We start from the raw sequence: 21,830 nt of genomic DNA, 5'->3' as shown, positions 1-21,830 counted from the left end.
GATCGTGTGTTTCTGCGAGTAGGGTCCGAGTTGGGACTTAAGGCACACTCAGTCCCCTTATAATCTTAATGCCTTTCTTCCATTTATATATATAATGACTGCAATGCCCATCTCACCTACACAATCATTTCCATAAGACTAATCTTTTAAAATAGAGGGTCATATTAACAATCTGCTGTGTCATGGCGATATTAATTTATGCTATTTGCATTGAGATTAAAATAATAATAACGTCTTGACTGGAGATCGAGAGGGCAATTAATAAAAATCAGTAATCAAAAAATAACATGACAAAGTACATAACATAAGCGAGTAGATTAAATATTATTATATTATATATATTATCATTATGGTGAATTTGTTTTACACCTCATGCCCGACGACTCAATTAATACAAGCGATTTATATATGTCGAGATGCGGCCACGCTTAAGGAATGACGAGGATGATTAATCGACGCCCCGGAGGATATATTTATCTTAAAAAGGGTTACTCTGGGCGGAGGTCAGCGGATCGCTCTCTGGCTGAGTTGTATTTTGTGTGGATGAAAGAGACCCAGTAAATCTTAATAATGACCGAGTGAGACGCACTAAGTCGTGTATATTGGATTTATTATTTATATTTTTGTTTTGAAGTTAACTTGCAGAAATTCTAGTTTGATGTAATTGAAGAATCGTCTCCAAATTTCAAATCAATCAAAATTTTCTAGAGGTTGCTCAAGAATTTTTAAAATTTTGAAAATCAACGAAAATCCATTTTTTTCAAAATTTTTTATTTCTCTCTAGTTCAAATTTTTCTGGGTCAGAGACAAATGTACTCGAATTTTGAGTTAAAATATTAATACTTACAGTAAAAAATTCTATAAACATTTTCAAAAATATTTAGTGACCTTTAAGTATCGATATTTTGACTCAAAATTTGAGTTCGTTTCAGTCTGACCGAGATAAATTTGAACAAGAGAGAAAACAAAGATTTTGGACAAAAAAAGTGGATTTTTGATGATTTTCAAAATTTGAAAATCTCTCGAGTGATCTCTAGAAATTTTTGATTGATTTGAAACTTGGAGAGGAGTTTTCATATATTTCAAACTAAAATTTTTTTTAGTGAGCTTCAAAAAAAAAAAAAGTGATCCTGAAGTTAGCAGACAGTAAAAAAATTTTGAATTTTTGTTTCAACGACTTAATTAAAAAAAAAAAAATAAAAATATGCACATGTAGAAAATTTAATAAACTATACGTGCAATTTTTTTAAATATTTTTTTTTAAATAATTTATTGTTTAAAAAAAAATCCAAAAATTATTGGACGTTGGCTAACTTCAGTATCATAAAAAAAAATATATATATAAATATTATATATCCATCCTCTGGGTTATCGTGCCATTTTTTCAAATAATTTATTTTTCCTTTTTATTAAAACATTTTTCAACCTCTTCTCCATCTATATCGTAGTCATACATTATAAATATATATATGATGCATCTGCCGGTTTATAAGAAGGCCCCACCTTTTAATTCCATCTCTCATCTTTTTCAGCTCGGGCCTGTAATTACAAGGTACTTATAGTACTCGATATTGATTATTATCAGAGACGCGTGTGTCGTGAAAAATAACGAATGTCAAGTGGAATTAAAAATGATTAAAAAAATAAACTTTTTTTTAAAAATAAAAATAAAAGTTTAAGTATATTAATGAGTATCATATCCAAGTTAAAGAGAAAACGGCTTGAATATATTTACCTTAAAAATGTAAATATGACTTATTGATAAAGAAAAAAAGTTTAATGCAAATATATCAGACTCGGGGTATTGCGCAAACTCTTTAATTGTATAAAATGCGAGCACTTGAATGAGCAATAAAATGTTAAGAATTCTGATGATAATTAGCTGAAGCAATGGCTTGCAAATCGTTCGCCCAGTCGACATCATAAACTTTTCTCTTTCTCTTTCTCTTCTCCTTTAATTCCTTAGGTATACAGGTACTAGTGTAATAACTTTGCCAGCAAATTCGTCGCTCGAGTTATCAGCAGAATGATGAGAGTAATGTGCGCATTTGTTAGCTACGTGCATAATGGACTTTAATCCCGAGTTACGCGAGCATTAAGCGGCTCGTTGGTTCCGCCAACGATCGGAGAATGTATCGCTGATACATCTGCTCTAAGCTCTGCTTTTATTTTTATTTACACATGTTTATTTAATTCTATCTTCAATACCCACACTATTAAACCCGGTCCAGTAATTAATGCTGGGGTGATTCATAAATAATTCATCAGCGAATTGTTGGGTTATATAAAATTAATTTTTTGTTAATTACAACAGCCTTCGATAGCTCAGTTGGTAGAGCGGTGGACTGTAGTTGTATTGATAAAAAGAGAAATCCATAGGTCGCTGGTTCAAATCCGGCTCGAAGGAATTTTTTTAAAATTTTTAAATTATTTTAAACTAAAAAAATTAATTAAATTATTTTAACATTTTTTAATTTAGCCGTTATCAATTAAATCAGCTTTCACTTTTTCACTTAATTAACGTCGCACTTAACATATTTTTTAAAAATTAATTCAAACAAATGCTGTAATTATCGCACGATATTAAAGATCACAAGGTTACTTTTTTTTCGATAAGACAGCATTCAGACGTCAGAGTTTTGTTTTATTTATTAGCTGATCTTTTTAACTCGACACGCATTACTTTTAAATATAATTAAGACGAATAATTTAAAACAAAGGGTTAAATATTTTAATTAAGGTTTTAAATTTAAGTAAGAAATTTATAATTTTACTCTAGAGTTCATGCCCGGGACGTTTATTGTCCATTAAAAAATTGTAACGCATTATTTTGTGTTATCGTCGTTGCCGATTCTGGGAGCATGAATGGGCACTGGATGTGTGCCAGACGGGTTTAAAACATAATGACGATATTTATGACCGACGTGAATATGACCAAGACAATCATCATAAAGAAAATGATATATAGCTCGGCCCCAGCATCTCGAAATTTATAAAAATCCCGTGAGGCCCGAGCCTCATTTATATGCAATCTCGGTGAAAAATATCCGGCATAGGCATAAACATAAAAAAAGGTAACAATGAATAAAAAAATGGCTATCAGTGGATCGGAGTACGAAGCGGAAAGTGCGATAATAGTCACCGCGATACGAAACCGCTGGCAAAGGACTTTATATGGCATGTGCGTTCATTTACGCGCAATCTTCGCTCGTAAATCCATCGCTAAATAACGCGTTTGGCGTTAAGGGAGGCCCTTTAGTACTCGTCCCATACTGCCTGCACAGTGGGGATAATCAAGCCGCTCATTAAGTAAGACGTTGCGGCTGGTTTATGCGAGTTTACAAAGTTATTGTCGGTGCGTGAGGCCTGAGGACCACGCCCGGTTCTGGCATAATGAAATTCTGAAACGTGGTAGCCAACTATTTTTTTTTTTTTTTTTTTTTTTTTTTATTATTATTTATTTATGAAACTCTATTGTGTCAAATATGAAAGCGTGTGGTCGAAAAAATTTAAGAAAAAAAAAATTAACGATTTGCAGAAATTTTCATAAGTAATTATTTTGAATATTTAAAAAGCAAAATATTAGGATAGTAATTGAAAAAACATTAATGGTGTAAAACCTTGCTCCAGATCAACCAGGATAATGCATAATGCAAATTAGAAACAGAAGCTCTGGCGTATGTACCTCGAGCAAGTTCGATATTATCGACGAGTCAATAATCATTTGTCCGATGATGTCCGTCGGGCGATTGCAGTTCTGATGTTTACTACTTCTATATATTTAAATATATATGTTTAACTCTCTTATACTTGTAGCCGTAGCCATAGGCTGATGCATTTGCATGCGGCATTATCTTCCATCGAACTTTGTTGGCTTATTTCGTATACATAAATGTGCTTCATATCCTCCAGTAACGACGGCTGTACTATACATATACGCTAATGCTATTGACATACCTCATTCACTTGATAAACACGATCAATCAATTGATTTTTTAAACGCTCATATAAGCAACTTTTTAAATAAAAATCATCTACTGAATTATTCGAATTGCCATAAAATTTTTTAAGACTTTTTTTCATGCGCATGCTCATAATTTTTGAGAAACATTTTTCTGCTATAAATTTGGCTACTGCGTGACAAATATTTGAAATCGGGTAACAAAGTGCATAATTTTTTAACCTCATTTCATCCGGGCTTATTATTAGAGAATAAATGTAAGTAATTTTTTATATTAGAGCCTCGCGATTATGTCTTTTAATAAATTTATAGACGTTTGCTATCTCGGTAGGGCGGTAACGCCATAAAACTCAACTGGGTGGAACTTCCGTCACGTTTGAACACGCGTAAGGTGACAGGAATATGTATCAAGTACAAGAGAGAGTACTTTTATATACATTACCTTTTTGATGTATAACTATATATCATATATATGTATACATGTAACGAGTTTAATAATATAAAAACCAGTACGAAAGATAAGACATTAATGTGCGGTCAGTGGTTTTCACTTGCTGGGTTATTATATTCTCTTTGCATAATTTTTACCCTCGAAATTGTATCGTTGTGATAGTGAATGCAAATAATGCGCTCGCAAATGAGACGAAATTTTTTTTACCCCTATAATTTTGCGGGCGAGCGATGTTTCGGGAATATAAACTACTCAATTGCTTTTTATATCAGGCTCAAATGATGTGTTGTGTGTTGAATGCACATATTATGTGTTATGTGTGCTCATGTGTCCATGTGTGTGATAAAGGTGCAAGTTAGTATAGAGCAATATAATAATATTTGTCTGGCAATTGCACGGAACATCGACGAACTTTATAAAAATATTTGCTTACACTTCCCGGAAGGGCAAGCAAAGCTTGTAATTTGCGTCGTTAACTACACCTCGGGTTTTTTATATTAAAACACTATTATATATTTTGTCCATGTATGGTCGCTTCATTCTATTTGCAACTTTTTTCCTGAAGATTTTAATTATTATAATGCAACGAGAATCAAGTTTTCGTTGTGAAAAAGTTGGGAAGACGCGCAAACGAGATGTTTGGACGTGGAAAATATATTTTGAAGTTGGTGCATGGTTATTACCGTGAAGTTTGATGGGTTTGGATGCAAATTATTTTCAAGTTGAAGTCGGTCATTATGTTGTTTTCTTAGCAGTGTAAATTTAAACTCGTTGCTACTTCATTATTTTGATTTTTTCTTTATTATTTTTTAATTTAATTTGCAAATTGTACGTCATTTAAATTTAATCGGTTTTTGAACAAGTAATAAATTATACCAACGCTATATATCTTTATCAATTACTCAATTTACAAATCATTTTTGCAAAAATTATCGAGTTGTACTTATTTTAATTTATAAGTATTACTATCTATATAATTATTTTTTTTTAGGGCAAAATGGGAAAGTTGGAAAATTTTATAAAAATAGTGTTTTTTTAATATTCCAAAATTACTTTTGAATAAATATAATTGAGCATTATTTTGAATATTTTTTGTTAAATTTTTCAAAAATTGAAAGTGTCAGTCGAGAAATATTAATGACTTTTGCTTTATAAAAAAATTTTTTTTCTTCCTTTTTTTTAAGGGGTATCCATTTTACCCGCAAAAAATGATCATTTTTTTTAAACTGCAGCTGAAAATGTTTTCTATTCACTTTGAATAAAAAAAAAAGTTTTGACGTATTTGAGTCCAAGAAAACTTAGTAGTTACCCGTTTTGCCCACCCCTTCTCCTAATATTTTATGCAAAGACAGTGTTTTTGTTAATTAGAGAAAAAGAGCAAAATAGATCTACTCTAGTAAATAAATTTTTTTTGAATTTTCTTAAATAATTCAATTTTCACGAAAATCTATTTACGCACTTTTCAAATTTTAGTATTTTCGCGCGCAGAGAATAAAAATTAAAAAATTTTTTTTTCCATTTCTTTTTTTTTTTTCATTTGTCACTTATTTTTTATTTTTTCAAGAATGGGTCATATTAATATTAAATAATTATTTGATGACTTTTATCAGTACACTTGTACTTATTTTAGTTGGAAAAAAATTCTCACTATTAAATAAATTATAAGAGTTATATATTTTAATAAATAATGCATTAAAAAGTAATGTCTCTATTTGCAAGGTGATGAAAAACATATGGCCGTCAATAATGTCTTTTTAATGTCTTATTAAAATGAAAATAACAATAATAACAAGATCGTACTTGGTCTGTATATTAAATACGTTTGAATGAAGATGTGAGTTTTATTAAAAAGTACACATAAGAAGGTGAGTAAATGGGATAGATTGCAATCCGGCATTGAGGGAAAGAGTATGAGCGAAAGTACGAGTAAGTACGTTTGTTATAAATTAATAATATCATATCCACATTCAATTTGGTGAAATAAACGAATGTGTTATCGATGTCGTAGCGGTATCCGGATAATGATGAAAGAAGTAAGATAATATCTCATACGATGATATTAAACATCATATAGATATAGTGTGAGCATCTTTTCCAGTTGAACCAGCGGCAGCGACGGCACGTGCAGCTGGCACGTTGATTTATACTAGGATGCCAGGTGACAGCGCGTGCCTCGTTATTTCTCATCCTTCTATCCAACTTTGCACACTTAACTTCATTGCACACACACAAAAACATACACACACACCCTATGAACCCTTTATAGTAATCCTATTAAACACACAAAAGTCATTGAGTCACCATTAAAATCTCATGAACAACCGAATCGGAATTATATTACTGATATCTTGTTAAAAATTTTTGATAACAATCTATTTATATTTTTTTCCCTTATCTATATTATCATTATAATTAGAGGGTTTTAGTCCGCAGTCTCTGTAAGAGACCTTCTGCAATTTTTTTTATTGTTTTTTCTTATTCTTCCCTCTACTGAAGAGGGGAGAGACTCGCCTTTTTATTTCCTGTTTTTTCTTAATGCAAAACTCTGCCAACTTTTGCGGCTATGGCTGTTTTATTACACTGTCCATGCCTGTATTGGGTTTGCAAAAAACTTCACAACGGCCAAGAAAACTCTACAAAAACCTGGTGAAGTACAAGCCCCCCTGTGGTGACCTCCCGAAGCAGGAACCTGGGACATGGAAGTCGAAATTTTGTTTTTACCGAAGTTCACTCTAAGTCTGAAGCCTAAAAAACTTTTGAGTCTCTCCCTTATTTTTATTATTGTTATTAATATTTATAAATAATTTAATAATTAGCATTTGGTAAAAAATGTTTATCAGCTTTGATATATATATAAATACATTATATATACTGGGTTTAAGTCGGTGTCTAGCTATAATTTAATTGTCAAGCGGGTTGAATATGAAGTTTAATACCGTTCGCGTGTTTCAAAACACGAGCCACCCACTGAATAAATATATGAGTATGAGTAAGCCCTCGAGCTGATAGAGTAGAGTAGAGGTAAAGATGTGCTCCTGTGTATATCGTTTAATAGACAAGTAGAGAACGAGTGAGTAGTCAAGCTTTGAGGACAAGAGTCTAGCATGACGAGGAAGTATCTGAGTAATATGTATACATATATGTTGCTCTTGATGAGGACGAGGTTCAAAGACGAATTATGTAAACGTAAGACTTTGGACTAATGGATCGTTTTAAGGGTCAGGGGTCAGCATTTGCCATAGCTGAATTTATGGTAATTTATTTTATTACAGTAATAATATTTATTAGTTTTTTTTAAATATACCGAGCTTCTTCTTATTGAATACTCACATTTTTTTGAGTATATCCAGATCATATTTATTATTTTATCTTTTACCCTCTCCCTTCTAAATAATTTTTTTTGCAAAATAAATTTCAAAGCGTTTTTTTTTTTTTTATTTTAATTTTATTTGAATATTTTGAAATTCAGTTGTTCATAATTAAAATTTTTGCTTGAATTATTTAAGCAAAAAATTTATGATTATTCTTGAATTTCTGAATAAATTATAATAAAAATTAATTAATAAAAAAAATAATTCTAGCTGCTCAATTACAGGCGATAATTGTTTTTTAATTTTTCTAATGAGTTTTGTACGCTTGGCAATTAATTAAGAAAAAGAAAAAAAAAGGAAAATTATCTTGTTGAAGAGTTGAGCAATGAGTTTATAAGATGTGTATGAAAACTTAAGATCCGCCTTTATTATGTTTCAGGTACTTTCCGGTTGGAAAAAGAATCATTAGTTCAAGCAACAGACAACGAGGTGAAATCCAGAATGGGTGAGTGTTTTTTTATTATTGTTAATGTGTGTAATTTAATATTTATAAAGTCTCGAGACGCAACGGAGACGTTATTCTGATAATTCTGTTTATCGAATTGTCTATCAACCCGAATAAAATGTGGAGTCATCAGACACTGCGTAGTACTGTAAGATTTAACGAATTGGTAAAATTCGGCGTAACGTCTTTGTCGGTGTTGCGAAACCCCTTGAAGTTGTTTTATATTTTATAATATGACTAGAAGGACAGAAGAGACAAGCCAATAGTATTATTTTCACAGTTTAACTTTATTCTCTTGTCTATACTTGATATATGAGCTTTCTTTTGTCCAATTCCGCTTCGTTATCTGCCGAGGTATAAAAGAGGCCGGTCTTATTCTTATTCTTTAACATTATTTTCAACATATACAATATTCTCGACGTCATCATACGACTCCCACGGTAAATGTCTACATATATATGTACAATTACGTTGGTCTTATTTGTAAATTGATGTGAATGCTATCAGTAAAATTTCCGCTGGAAAAAGTCTACCGTGAGATTATGAAAAAATTCATTTTTGTTTAAATTTTCGTTAGTTTAGTCAACGTGTTTTGATACCACAGTACAGCTGGTCTTTTTTTTTAGCAATTGAATTTTTTTTTCCCGAAAAATTGGGACATTTTACAGATCGAGCTGAAATCTAAGGCATACTTTTAAGCTAAATGAGCAATGGTAACATACATTAGACTTTTTAGGTCATAATCATTGTAAAAGTTTGAAATGAACCAACTTAGACTTACAAAAGCTTGAATTGAACCTACTGAGACTTATAAAAGTATGGATTAGACCTAAAAAGGCATAATTCGTGAAACAAGCGAACCCTGAATTTTTTGAATCGACTCTCTATTGGTCCCAGGTCTAAGGCTGCTTCTAGTTCCTATTCCACTCCTAGGTGTCATTTCTCTACTAGCCTTGAAATTTTTAAAATCAACCTTTTTTTATTCCCCGGCTGCCTGAGGAACCCAATCCACCCTTGGATGTCATAATTAGCCCACTACAGAGGACTGGACCATGCATCATTCTCCAGTAGTTCGCAAATTTCACAATTTTATTTTTTTGTAGGATTTTTTGCAAGTCTTTCCTTCTATTAAGTCTGGTTACGTTCGTTTCACAATTTATGTCTATTGTAGGATTAATTCATGCTTCCATAAGATCAAGTAGGTTCCATTCAAGCCTTAGTAAAGGCCAAGCAGATCTATTTCAAGCTTTTACAATGATCATGTCCTAAAAAGTCTAATGTAGGTTTTCAATGCTCATTCAGGTTTAAAGTATGTCTTAGATTTTGACTCGAGTAGTTTTCAAGTTTGTCAAGAAATTCCTGGAAATTTGTTGAATTTTTCAGAATTTTGATGGAAAAATTTCAAGAACGCGCCATTAAAATCAAATAGTAAAATAAAGCCTACAAAAAAATCCCTGATTTTTCGAAAGTCTTCAATTTTTACAGCGAAAAGTTGAAAAAATATTTAGTTTTCAATAAAAAAAAATTTTATTAACAAAGAAATAAATTCCTTAAGCATAATTTCGATTATTCTCAGTAATGGGGTATCTTGGTCATGACCAGTATAATTTTAATCTCGGTAACAAGACCAAAAAAATAATAGAAATAAAAACCATCGACACCACAATTCTAAGAAACCTTTTAACTCTTGGTAGTAATACTTATTCCGGCTTTCTCGAATAATCGCGGACTGAGTTCCATGAACGTGAGTGTCTCATTTGGCGAGTCTCGTGTACATAAAATCGCCGGTACCAGTAGCATGTCTCTAAAACAACAACAACAATCTCAAAAAAAAAAATTAATTGTACAGTTATTTATTAAGTTGGACGCAATCTCAAACACGTTCGCGTTCTATATATTTTCTTTTCCTCATCATTCTTAATTCCCTGTAATTTGCCATCCATGTGCGATGTTTAGGTCTCTCATTTAATTATTAAATACATAAACGTTCTAGTCGATCACGTTAGTCGAACCTTTTGATTCTTTATAGCATTTAGACTCATATATCCTTCTCAGATCCTCGATACTTCATAGCGTGAAAGACGGACATCATTCCATATATATGCAATTAATAATAATACTTAACCTCTCTAGCTTCATCTCCGACTCATCTTTTCTTCATACATATATACCTTTATTTCTTTTAAATTGTCAAAGTCCCATCACGAAGCAACAATCTCGGAACACCTTTGAGCAATCAGTATTTAATACCCAGCTGATAATTTATCTAATAACAGTATTATAATGATTAAATAACTCAGCAAAGGTTAGTAAAAAAAAAAGTGCAAGCAAACCCATTACTTTTCATACCTCGTATCTGCAGAATATTTAAAAAATTATAATAAACACTTGGCGTGCTTTCCCGGAATCAATCATTAAACTTGCGGTTAATCTTCTTCCATCCAATGTAATACTCACATATGTGGATTAAATTAATTTACATTTCGCGGAAACCCCGTGCGTAAAGACATTAAAAAAAAAAGTTGACGAGAATAGTTAGCAGTCGCACAAAGGGGTTGGTATGAGCATTAGTACACGTCAGAGTCTCTCCTCTGGCTAACCAGCCGAGGGCATGAAAATCATGCATTAGTTTTCGTCACCTCTGCACACAGTATGTTTAATCAATATTCAACTTACTGGGGGTGTAGTACGTAGATTTAATTTATCATTTTTACTCTGCTCTATTATTACTTAGACTAACAGTGCTCATTAATCTTTCATTACGTTTATGAAAAAATGAACTTTTTAACGATGAAAATATTTGCAATAAATCAAAGGAAATTAAGAAATTATTTAGCCATTTGCAAGTTCCTGATTCTGCTGGTTACCTTCTGGGAAATAAATTATTTAGATTGAGCTAAAAATTCGTGGGTAAATAAAAGTTTGTAACTCACAATTGCACAATGGGTCAAGATCGATCACGCTGGGATTACATCAGACGGATAAGAGTCGAATGCACAACTCGCGTGTGTCTCAACCTAAATTAGGGAGTGCTAGCAGAGAGTAACTTTGTTAAATCCAGCATTAGTTTACTTCTGTGTAAATTACCTCCATTGTAGCCCATTCGTGCGCAATTCAACAAGTTTTCGAGCCACTCCGGTAACTTATTTACTGTGAAAAACGCTTCCTCTCGCGTGTATTTGTGGTTCTGCAGTACCATACGTTCTATTCATTGCCTCAAGTTTCTGGTAGAGCCTAATCATCAACTGTGTTCTATCACCTGCACTTCACTTGAGTTGCGGTGTACCCGTAACTTGATCTCTAAGATCAAATTATGCATTTGTTTTCTCAGAATTGACCAATACGCTGGTCAACAACACGCTAGATCAAAAAGTCTTGTTATCGTGAATATCCACTTCTATCTTGTCATCAAATTCATCAACTAGACTATTCTAGTTGCGATGATCATCTACACGAATAAATTATTCTCGTTTTAAATGCTATCGTGTCATAGTAGAACCAGACCGTATTGGTCATCTGACGAAAATTGAAACAAACACATGCAAAAATTGTTGTAAATTTGATGATGGCCATAATTATTTTTCCATGTGTTTATTTAAATTTCTGTGGGTGGCCAACATGAACCTGCTTGACTATGACACCATAGAATTTCAAACGAGAATAATTTCTCTGTGTATGAATACTTTTTGCTATTTATGTTTTTCACTGCATAGAAAAAAAGAATTTCTTGGCCCAAAAAATTTTTACCCGCCCCATGAAATTTTTTGCATTATAGATTGAAAACAAAAATTTTCTTGGGGCCTATTCAATTTTTTTTTTGAATTTACTTTGCAGACAAATAAATAAATTAAGAGTAAATTTTAAATTAAAATTAATTGACATCAAATCGATGACTTTTACTAAGTGAAGTAATATTGATTAATGGATAAAATGACTGGTCTTTGTCGAAATGTCTCAATAAAATAAATATACTTTATATAAACCCTATGCTAGGGATGAGTAGGCTTCGATAGCGTGAGTCAAAGGGGGTGACTAAGTTGTCGTTGCTCAATACTCAATACTCAATAAATGGTCAGACGTATCGATCCCTTTGTCCTATCATTGATTAACGAGTTTCCTTTGGTGACATTACTTGTCATTGATGGAACCCACGTATTATTTGGCGAAGGCAGTCTACCTGCGTAGATAGGCGGAGGTAAATAAGGAAAAGAGCCTCAGGACAATTGATGTGTAACATTGCAACAAGTATTTAAGCGGTGCTCGCGTCCAACTGGCTGGAATTACGCTCACACCTCTTACGCATTGGACATGTCATGTTCGCGCACTGAAATGATTAGCCAGCACTGGGGCTTGAGCTTCCAACAGAGGGAGGAGCCTCGTGCATTGCCAATGCAATTATCCCCATTCTTGTGTGTATGCCTCTCTGCCACCGTTCTCCAGCAATATACCGGCCCTTGCTATGCGCTGATCCTCCACACAAGCCGCCATCACGGTCTCATTTTTTATTTTTCATTTTTTATCATTTTTCAACTCATTTTTTTTTTACAAACACCAAATAAACATATGCTGGCATAAATATCCAGTTCGAAAAAATTATTTGAAAAAAAAATTCATTTTTTATTTTCCCCAATTATTTGAAAAAAAATTATTGAAAAATTTTTATTTCTCTGCAAGTAAAAATAATCAGCGGATTTTTTTTTTTTCAATGATTTTTTTTTCCTCATTACGGTAAAGGGGTTGAAAATGATCGATCGACTGACGGAAAAAATGAATTATTAATTACGATAATTTTTCTTCTTTACCTGGTCATTCATCGATTGACTATAGTACCACTAAATAATAAATTAACAAGTAGATTATAAAAATATAATGACAATTGTATGTATTATCGGTCAGTCGGTGGTATATCATTGCGAGTTGGGTGAATATTGTACACATCTGCTTGCGTGAATCTTTTGTGTGATACACATATATAATATATATGTAATAGTTAAAAGTTTGTGATAAAATTCCAGTGGCACGATGTATGACGTTAATATTTAAAAAATATAATGTAACACTAGCGCAACATATGATTAGGAAAGTTGATAGAAAAATAAAGAGAAACATTTTTTTTTCTTTTTATTTTTATATATATTTATATATATTTATTACGTTATCAAAGTGTGCACCACCGCTGGGTTTGAATCTGATACTTTCGACCTCGACATTATAAATTCTGTTTTAATGGAAAAAAACTTTATATCAATTGTTTCATGCGCAATCTAGTGGACGGCTTGCAAGATTTATGAAGAATAAAGAAATTTATGTTCAAAGCCGCAGTGGAAAATTTTAAAACCTGGTTGCCCGGTACCTTTGTTGCGATGCGTTTTCACATCTGTTTTATTTATATGTGTATATATATATATATATTAGGGTGTGCCATTTTGAGGCGACTTTTTTTTCAACAAAAAAATAGGTTGAAAACTCGCAGGAAGGTGGGAAAAGAAGCCTGTTAAAAGCAGAGCTCTTAATATTAATATTTAGAGGTGCCTATTTCTAATTTTCCATTTCCCATTTAAATAACATAGGAAAAAAATATTTTATTTTCTTATTTTTCTAGCTCGGCATTCGCACCTCATATAAATAATTCCATAGCATAATCTTATAGAGAATTTAACGCTCTACAAAAAAGGTCTCTTATCATTTTTTGATAAATCCATCCATTCAAAAGTTATGAGAGCTGGAATTCAAATATATAATAAATTTCCAGATCTTTTTACTTTTCCAGCAAAACTATCAGACTTTTGGAAAAATGTCATAGGATCTTTTTTAAAGACAATTTTATTTCCTACAAACTATTTTCAATAAAGTTTTTTGAAATTCCGCATTGTTTTCTAGTTATTTTCATTTTAAAGCCAAGCTCGTAAAAATAATAGTCTTCTAATCTATTCTGAGAACTTAATATTAAAATGAAATGAGGTCGCTCACGAATTTTGAAAATATCAAAAATGGTCGAAATTTAAATTTTTATTTAAAATTTTTTTCTTTCTCATGGTAGCAATAGTTTATATTTGTGAAATCATGACCACGCTGAAAATATGAGCCCAAAATTTGAATATTGAAACCTCGCTCAAAAATTTTTAATGTTTCCGAGTGCTGTCTATTGGATGTTTTCGAGCGACCCTTAAATATTAATAATAAAGCTTCTCGATTTTTTCACCATCAATTTGCATCACAATCAATGAAAATATAACCCGAGAAATAGAAATAATAAGTTTTCAACATACTTTTTTATTTTTTAATTCAATTTTTAGGTTTTTTCGCTTATTCAAAACTTAGCAAATTTTATTATTTAAGACTGTCCTGTATATTTTTGGTTATGCAAAAGTTATATTTTACTGGAATGACAATAATTGAATTATAAAAAAATACAAAAACTAATTCAAAGTATTAGTCACATATTATCAGTTAATATTCAAAATTCTTGAGCGCTGTTTAAATATTTGAATTTTGGGCTGAAATTTTCAGCATAGACATGATTTTACAAATATAAACTATTGCTACCACGAGAAAGAAAAAATTTAGAAATTAAAAATTCGAATTTCAATCATTTTTGATATTTTCAAAATTCTTGAGTGACCTCTTGAAAATTCGTTATCGAGCTGATTTTTAGAGAGACTTCTTAAAACATCGTAAGCAAACAAATTTTCATAAAAGACTCGAAAAAAAAAATAGTTGGTTTTTTTGGGTCACCCTAATATATATATATACATTGTACAGAAGCTGGTATTTAGTGTCTAGGACACTTTGGCGAATTACTCTTGCGTGCTGAGATGAATTTAAGCCTCGAGACAAATCCCAAAGGGAGAGCGACCGATTTCTACGTAATTATTCTTGTCCAAGGACCTTTTTGCTGCAGACCCTTGAATCCACTGTAGGTGGTTTATAAATAAATATATATAGCTCACATTTGATCTACTGCAGTAGCAAGTCGATTATAATTGAACGTACGATTGGGGAGAATCTTAAACGTGAGAGACAGAATGAGTAATAAGGGAAGCTGAATAAGAAAATTCCTCAGGCTGTAGCGTGATGTTTGCTGCTACTGGCATCAACGTCAACATCACTCGTGAGAGTATTCATTGGCAACTATTCAGTATCCCCTTGCCAGGGTAACCTCGACTGTACCCCTACCGATATCAATGTTTTATTCATATTAGATTTTTTTCTCCGGTGCATACAATCGTAATCTTAGGGTTTTATAATAGAAACGCTGAGATATTCTGCAGTGGTTTGCGGGTGAGAAACATCCGGTTTTTTTAAAATTCACTAGTTTTCAATGTTATATTTTTCTTAGTCCTCAATTCAGTCTGCAAAAAAACTCCGCCTTCTATTGTCATCATCGTTTCCTTTCTTTATTTTGTCTTTTATTCGTAAATACTGCGGTAGAAAAATTTATTTAAAAATATATTAAAGCCTCGGGACTCCGCCATTAAATTTTAGTCAACAAAAATCTATCTGTAATTTAAATTTACGCGCGCAAATTTGAAACAAAATTCCCAGAAAAAATTAATTTCAAAATGTCAATTAAGGCTCTTGTCAAAAATATATACTGTAAAAAATTCGCGGAGTGAATGCGGATTAAATCCGGAGTGAATGTGGAGTGAATTAATTTTTAATTATTCACTCCCCTCGCACACATTCACACACACTCTCACACATTCACACACACTCGCACACACCCCCGCAAATTGGCACGCACACCTTAACACACACCCGAATACATTCGCACACGCGCACCCACCCGCGCACAATGGCACACACACCCGGACACACATACTCGACACACAAACAGTTCAACAGTTTAATATTATAATTAAATTCATTCAATTCATCAATTAATAAATTTATTTAAATGCTAAAACTCCGGACCGGAGTGAATTGGGAGTGAAATAAAATCCGCGTCACTCCGCTAAAAAAAACTCCCAATTCACTCCACATGCGGAGTGATTTTTTTTTAAACTCCGGATTCACTCCGGATTTTTTACAGTGTATTATATAAAATTTATTGCGTAATGATTGCTTTCCATTAAAAAATAAAATAATTTAAAAGACAATTACAACGAGGAGTAATTTTCGCAATGAGTTATGAAAGGTTTATACTATTTTCCAGTAGATCTCAAGTAATTAAATAATTGTCTTACATTGACGGACGTAATCTCCTTGAAGTAACAGAAAGACGGCTGCAACTTACGCGACCAACAAGTCGCTTCTGTCTTTTATTCTTTTAATAATTTGCGAACTGGGGCACCGTGACAATGCTTATTAACGATTGCGACTGCTAATATTATTGTTATTATTCCGTCTATTGAAAACGCTAGCCGATAATTAACAGGTTAATAGTCACTATTAGTCGGGGTGCACGTGGATCTCTTTGAGAAACTCGTCAAGACATTTTCCCAAGGCTTCTTCCATCTTTTATAACCATTACATAATCGAAACTATTATTCCAATGCATGAAATTTTTAAAATTCGCTGTCGTTTGAAAAAAAAATGTCCGCTGAAATTTTTTTCCCAGTTCACTTGCATTTTACTTAGTTTCTTAACAACATCAATTACAATAATTGTTCCGACTATCGAAAGTAAATAATTATGCGTAAAACTAGTCGGTGCAATTAGCCGGTAATTTGAGATAAAAAATTTCTAGGAAAAAAAAATAAAATAAAATGCGCGACTTCTTTAAAAAAATATTTGAGTATTTTTTTTTAAGTCGAGATCCTGTCGATGGTTAGAACGATCAAGCTTTTTAAAAATATTCAGTCTCGCCGCTGATTTCCTGTCTGGCGAATACATATTGAGGGTTTTATAATCGCCATGTAATTGCGGCAGTAGTTATTTCCCTGTCAAACCTGGATCTCATCGTCGTTCGATCGCTAACTTTTGAGAATATATTATAATAATGAAATATAAACGCGCCAGCAACGGAAAGAAAGTCTAAAAAAAAAAAATAATGCGAATAGAAATAAAAAAATAATTTTTTAAAATTGCCTGAAGGTATCGACGTCGGCGTGGATTTTTATTGGGACTTTATTTCACTTTAATGTTTAAGACAGCTAAAGTTTATGTCGACGAAAAATAAAAGTACCATACACCGAGGGTTTTATAACATCCAATTGGGCTGTTAACGAATTACGTCGATTGCTCTGCCCTTCCTGAAACTACGTCTCTGTCTTTTTATTTATATATTTTATTTCTATCATTTCTATTTCCCTTGAGGGTGCAGTAAGACGCTTTTATTACTCAAGAGATGCACTCACAAGATTATTTCCTCTGACGTCTTATACAATTTATCTGCAGCCGATCTTGAGAAATTATTTGCTGCAATTTTATAAACAAAAAATTTGTTATTAAATTCTTGTAGAAATTTTAAAAGACGACGGAAAAATACACGGTTGAAATCTTCAAGACCTTCGGTCTAAAAAAATCGTGTGTAATAATAAGGTTTGTCTTTTTTTATGATGAACATGATTTTTTTTTTTTTTTTTTCATAAATGTGGTATTAGTTGAACGTTGTCATGTAATGGCGCTCAGAGCTCCAGGGGCCGTGAGAGTGGTCGCCGAGCAGTCTCGTGGTTTCTGATTTTCCGAGTGACCTTGAGAGTACCGAGAGCCCATCAGTGCGCAGTAAAAAAGCAAAGAAAATATTTATTTATTTTTTTTTTACCATTAGTGCGATTCAACTCTTGTCCTTTTGCTCTATTAGATAACTAGCCCCATATTTAGTCTCTCGTTGCAATCTAATAATTATCGCACCTGCTGATTACGCGCAACTCGACTTGACATCCGGTAGCAGCCTCGCGGCCGCCATTTTGGAGCCTCATCTCCGCCATCTTGTCGTCAAAAAATAACTGCTAGGAAATGTAAATAAATTAAATAATTTATAGAATAAAAAGTAAAAAACTTTTCCAAGAGCCTGGATGTCAATTCTCCGGAAGTGTTTAAACTCTGGGCTGGTCAGTCTTTGTGTGTTGCCGGCTCTAATAATCGGATTATCTTGGGACAAAAATCGAGGGACCGACCGCATCACAGACGGCCTTGCTGGAGTGAGTAAAAAGACGATGCGACGATGACGGCGACGATGCCGAGGGTCGGAGACCCGTAGGATGCTTGCAGACCGGCCTGTCAATCACTCGCGGGCTAGACTACCAATTTCTTCTCTCATAATTTCTTATAATTTAGTAACTATAAGCCCTGGACGCTGAAGAATCCTCCTCCCCCTTTCCTCTCGGCTTCCATCATCAATGTGTGCCCGCTCGCTCAACTACTCGGTTATATACATTCTGGTTCTCCATCCACCGTTTATATTCCACCTCGTCCAATATCTCGCCCTTTCCATATCCTGGGCCCAACGGAATTATTATAAGACTCGTAATTGCGCCGATCACGTACCGCCGAGCTACTATTTATCCATGTTCATTATAATAACAATATAAGACGCGTTTGTGGTAATGCCCCCGTGGACAGAATCCGGAGGGAGTAATTGCAGGTTTACTGCTATAGAAATACTCTTTTATACACATATCTATATATATATTTAACGAATATTGCCACAGTTGCTTTTTACCAGTTTCACTCCCTTTTCATTCGCTCTCTCACTCAAATATATTTTTATTGTCTTGTGCACCGCCATTTTATTTTCGAGTTCCCAAATCGCTCTGCAATCATACCCATAATCAAAATAATATCATATTACATAAAATTTATATCCAACTAAAAAGTTAATTATTTGTTTTAAATTTTAAAAATTGTCCTCAATAATTTTTATTCCCGCCATTTTTTAAAATAAATAATTTCTGTAACTACTTTGAGAAAATTATTATTTTGAATAGATTACTATAAATTTAATGATTGTTATTTTTTTATATATATTTATATGTATAAAATAGTCACGCTCGTCAAACTTTTATCACGACATTTTCCATAAATTCACACGTGATAGTGGAACTTTTAATTTGTAAAATTAAAGGGTAAAATATGTCGTGCAATATTATATCGATAATTATAACAATGATCGAGTAATGTAGCGTGTCGCATAAAACTTTCATCTCTAATTTAAAGTCACTGAATTTTTAAATCGAAATAACAGAAATTGTTATCGATTAGCTTTCACAATTTTCCTTAAAGTTAATAATCATTAAGCTCAACTCCCCAGAGATAGCCAGTAATTGATTAAACATTTTATAAATTTCGGAAACAGTTGTGCGTTAAATCGACCACTGGCTTCCATCGGGAATTCCGCCAGCGGATATATTTGTATAGAAGGTTAAATTTCCCGTGATCGGGTGATAGGAATTTAGTGGACAGTAGTAGATCTGTGGGGTAATACGACCTGCTACTGAAATCTACCCCTCACTTCTATGTTACGGGTCATTTGATCTACTCTACTCTATCCAAATAAATATATACTAGTTTTATTGTTATTGGCGTTTGTTTTGACTCGCGACAGACTCATCAATTGTCATTTTATATTTTAAAATAAAAATTTATTCCAGCCCTTGAGTTTGAACTAAAAAAATTCAAAGTGAATTAGGATTTCTTTTAATTCAAATTCACTCCGTCACTCAGAGTTCCGAAGTTTTAAAAAAATCACCGCATATGGAATAGTGTAGAAGTACCATTTGTGGCCACTGCTCCACTTTTGGACATTTGAAATTTCATTTTAATTAGTGAAGAAGTATAAAATAAAATTTACATTGCGATAGTGTGATAAGAGTGTCTGTACATATTTAAAAATTAATTATGTCACTGCGTCTTTTACAAATTATTTTATTCAAATTTTTGAAGTGGCCAAAAACGGAACCTTTACCCTATGAAGTTTTTTTTTTAGCAGAGTGATGTTGATTTTATTCAAATCTACATACATTTCAATCCGGAGTTTGAATATTTAAATAAAATCCTCTATGTAGTGAATTTTACGTCAAGGGAATAAAACTTCAAATTGACGTCAGATTTAATCCGCGTTCGCTCTGCAAATTATTTATTATTTATTCAGGTGTTAATTTTTTAAAAATCTAAATAAATAAAAAAAAAAGTGTCCTCGCATGTTTAAACATTTCCGTGAACTGTTGAGTGACACAAGAGGCCACTACAGTGCCTAAAATTAGTCACGTACCTCTAGGAATTAACAACATGACTCTGTACGCAGATAGCTATATACGAGCAATTATTATTCGTGGCACGCAATTATAAACGCGCTGCTGGTGTACAGCACAAGCTAGTTATTGTTATTGTTGTTGTTGTTTGTTGTTGTAGTGTTGGTGGTTGTTATTGTTGTATCGCTGCATCAGTTGCCGCACTACTTGCAGCCCTGATTGCAGGTTTTAGTTTCCAAACAATCATTTTTATAATTAAGTCTCATTTTCTATTGTTTACTGTGCTTTTGTTATATTTTTTTAATCATCAATCATCTCATTTCGTAACATAACACTTGAGCTTTATCAATTGTACGTCGCACTGAGTACCAACAGCCTTGACCAGTTTAATTCAATCTACTAAAATAATAATTAAAAATAATATTTTTATTTATATTAATTTGAAAATTTTCTGTACCAGAAATTTCTGGATTGGGGTTGAAATTTCTGTGGGTAATCAGGGTTTCAATAACAATATTAATTCCTTGAACTTCCGCTAGATGGCGAAAGCGCATGCCTTTGAAGATGAAATATTTTTTAATTCAAAATAATCAAAAAATTTTTTTTTAAATTTTATCTAAAGCGAAAGTAAAAAAAAAATTTGGGTTACGGGGAAAAAAAAAATTTAATTTTTCTGTCTGATTATTACGGCCGTATCTACTGCAAGTAGTAGAGACGGATGCGCACGTAACTGGGGCGAAATAATTTTTAAAAAAATGCGGCATAGGTATCTTGTGTTTATTTTGAGCAGATCTTCTCTCATAAATTGTGTCGCACGAAACTCTACACGAAATTGCCGTCGATTTAGCTCCTGACCAGCGTCAATGCCACGATCATTGCGTGTATAAGTCCATGGCAATGCGTGATGATGTTTTCAATATATTTGTTATGACCAGAGGTTCCTGTTACGTTTACTGGATTATTGTTTTACGCATCATAAAAAATATTACGATAGCCGAGAAAAAAAAATAATATAATTAAATTATTAAAATAATTTAAAAGTAAATAACGAACAAAGAATCGTCATGTGAAAAACTCTATTACGCTAAAAAATTGTTCTCTTATATAATAGTATTTTTTTTAAAGATAAATATATTTTATATATTTTTTTTTTTGTAAACAACAAAATTACCGGGACAATTTAATAGAATAAACTTTAATGAGTGCTAGTTATTTTTAACGTTACCAGATAATTTATTATTCAAAAGACCTCGTTAGCACTAACTGTACACTTGACATATTTTTTTTTATAAATTTACTTATCAATTTTTTTCTTTCATTTTATTTAAATAATTGATAAAAAAATAACGAGCAAAAACTTTGCGTGTAGTGGAATTTTTCCGGCGAACCATTCGCGTACAGAATTAATCCGTGAAATGAGTTCTTAATTAAATGGATAATTCAGTTAGGCGCGAAATTTAAATGTCGC

General features: G+C 32.5%; 1 protein-coding gene and 1 non-coding gene across 2 annotated transcripts in view; both read left to right on the top strand.

The window, feature by feature from the left end:
• LOC103576576 (circadian locomoter output cycles protein kaput) overlaps positions 1–21,830 on the top strand; it is a 106,709-nt gene that overhangs the window by 13,742 nt on the left and 71,137 nt on the right. The window contains exon 2 of the mRNA XM_008556862.2: positions 8,163–8,228. Coding sequence (XP_008555084.1) covers positions 8,163–8,228 — 66 coding nt within the window. The remainder of the gene's footprint in view (positions 1–8,162; positions 8,229–21,830) is intronic.
• Trnay-gua (transfer RNA tyrosine (anticodon GUA)) lies at positions 2,315–2,407 on the top strand. Its single transcript has 2 exons — positions 2,315–2,351; positions 2,372–2,407. It is a non-coding gene; the product is annotated as a tRNA-Tyr (tRNA).

Source organism: Microplitis demolitor, chromosome 3 (genome assembly GCF_026212275.2).
Source record: "Microplitis demolitor isolate Queensland-Clemson2020A chromosome 3, iyMicDemo2.1a, whole genome shotgun sequence".
Taxonomy (NCBI): Eukaryota; Metazoa; Arthropoda; class Insecta; order Hymenoptera; family Braconidae; genus Microplitis; species Microplitis demolitor.
This window is presented reverse-complemented; position numbering and strand designations above follow the sequence as displayed.